The sequence below is a fragment of the Austrofundulus limnaeus genome, unplaced genomic scaffold (assembly GCF_001266775.1).
Source record: "Austrofundulus limnaeus strain Quisiro unplaced genomic scaffold, Austrofundulus_limnaeus-1.0 Scaffold1208, whole genome shotgun sequence".
In the NCBI taxonomy this organism is placed as follows: Eukaryota; Metazoa; Chordata; class Actinopteri; order Cyprinodontiformes; family Rivulidae; genus Austrofundulus; species Austrofundulus limnaeus.
The window spans coordinates 30012-30643 of record NW_013953610.1 but is presented as its reverse complement, the minus strand read 5'-3'; the positions used below and the strand labels follow the sequence as shown (position 1 = coordinate 30643).

General features: G+C 40.8%; 1 protein-coding gene across 1 annotated transcript in view; it reads left to right on the top strand.

Moving 5' to 3' along the window:
• The window catches only part of LOC106534554 (uncharacterized), a gene marked incomplete at its 5' end in the record, with an annotated part of 5637 nt that extends 5005 nt beyond the window's left edge, over positions 1-632 (top strand). The window contains 2 exon segments of the mRNA XM_014031239.1: positions 1-33; positions 152-632. Coding sequence (XP_013886693.1) covers positions 1-33; positions 152-358 — 240 coding nt within the window.

Genomic DNA, 632 nt, shown 5'->3' with positions numbered 1-632 from the left:
CAAAGTCCAGTAAACCCCCCTGAAAATATTGATGTAAGAATACTCAAGGCACAGGTTTTCTAATTCATTGTGAAAAATAGCATAAATGGGAAAATACTCAAACATTTTGTTTATAGATTGTTTTGAATTGATAGAYGGTGTCTAATTTCAGGCTGAGTATGAAGCGGTGGACACCACAGACATGGAACAAACTGGCGTACAYCTTCCAGAACTTCAGTCTCCACTTGACAGTGAGGATTTGGAAAGAATAAGCCACCTTTTCAATCCCATGGAACTCTCCATGTCCTATGGTGCTGACATTTACAGTTCACTTGTCCAGTATGTGGAAGGCATTGTTGAATCCAGACAGGATGTCTAGAATAGCCTAGAGCAGGGCTGTTCAACTGGCAGCCTGTGGACCACATCCCGCCCACGAGTGGACCAAGTGGTTCATTTATCTCTTAAGCCCAAACCCTTGGTTTTCTACTTTAATTCCTGTAAGTTCTTTAAAGTAGAAAACCAAGGGTTTGGGCTTGAGAGATAAATTCCTATAAGTTCTTTTGGTTAGACATAGGCATGTTTGGTATCTACAGAAACACCAGAATCTTGGCTACAAGCTGGTAAAAACCCTTTTTATGAACATCCAAGACAGA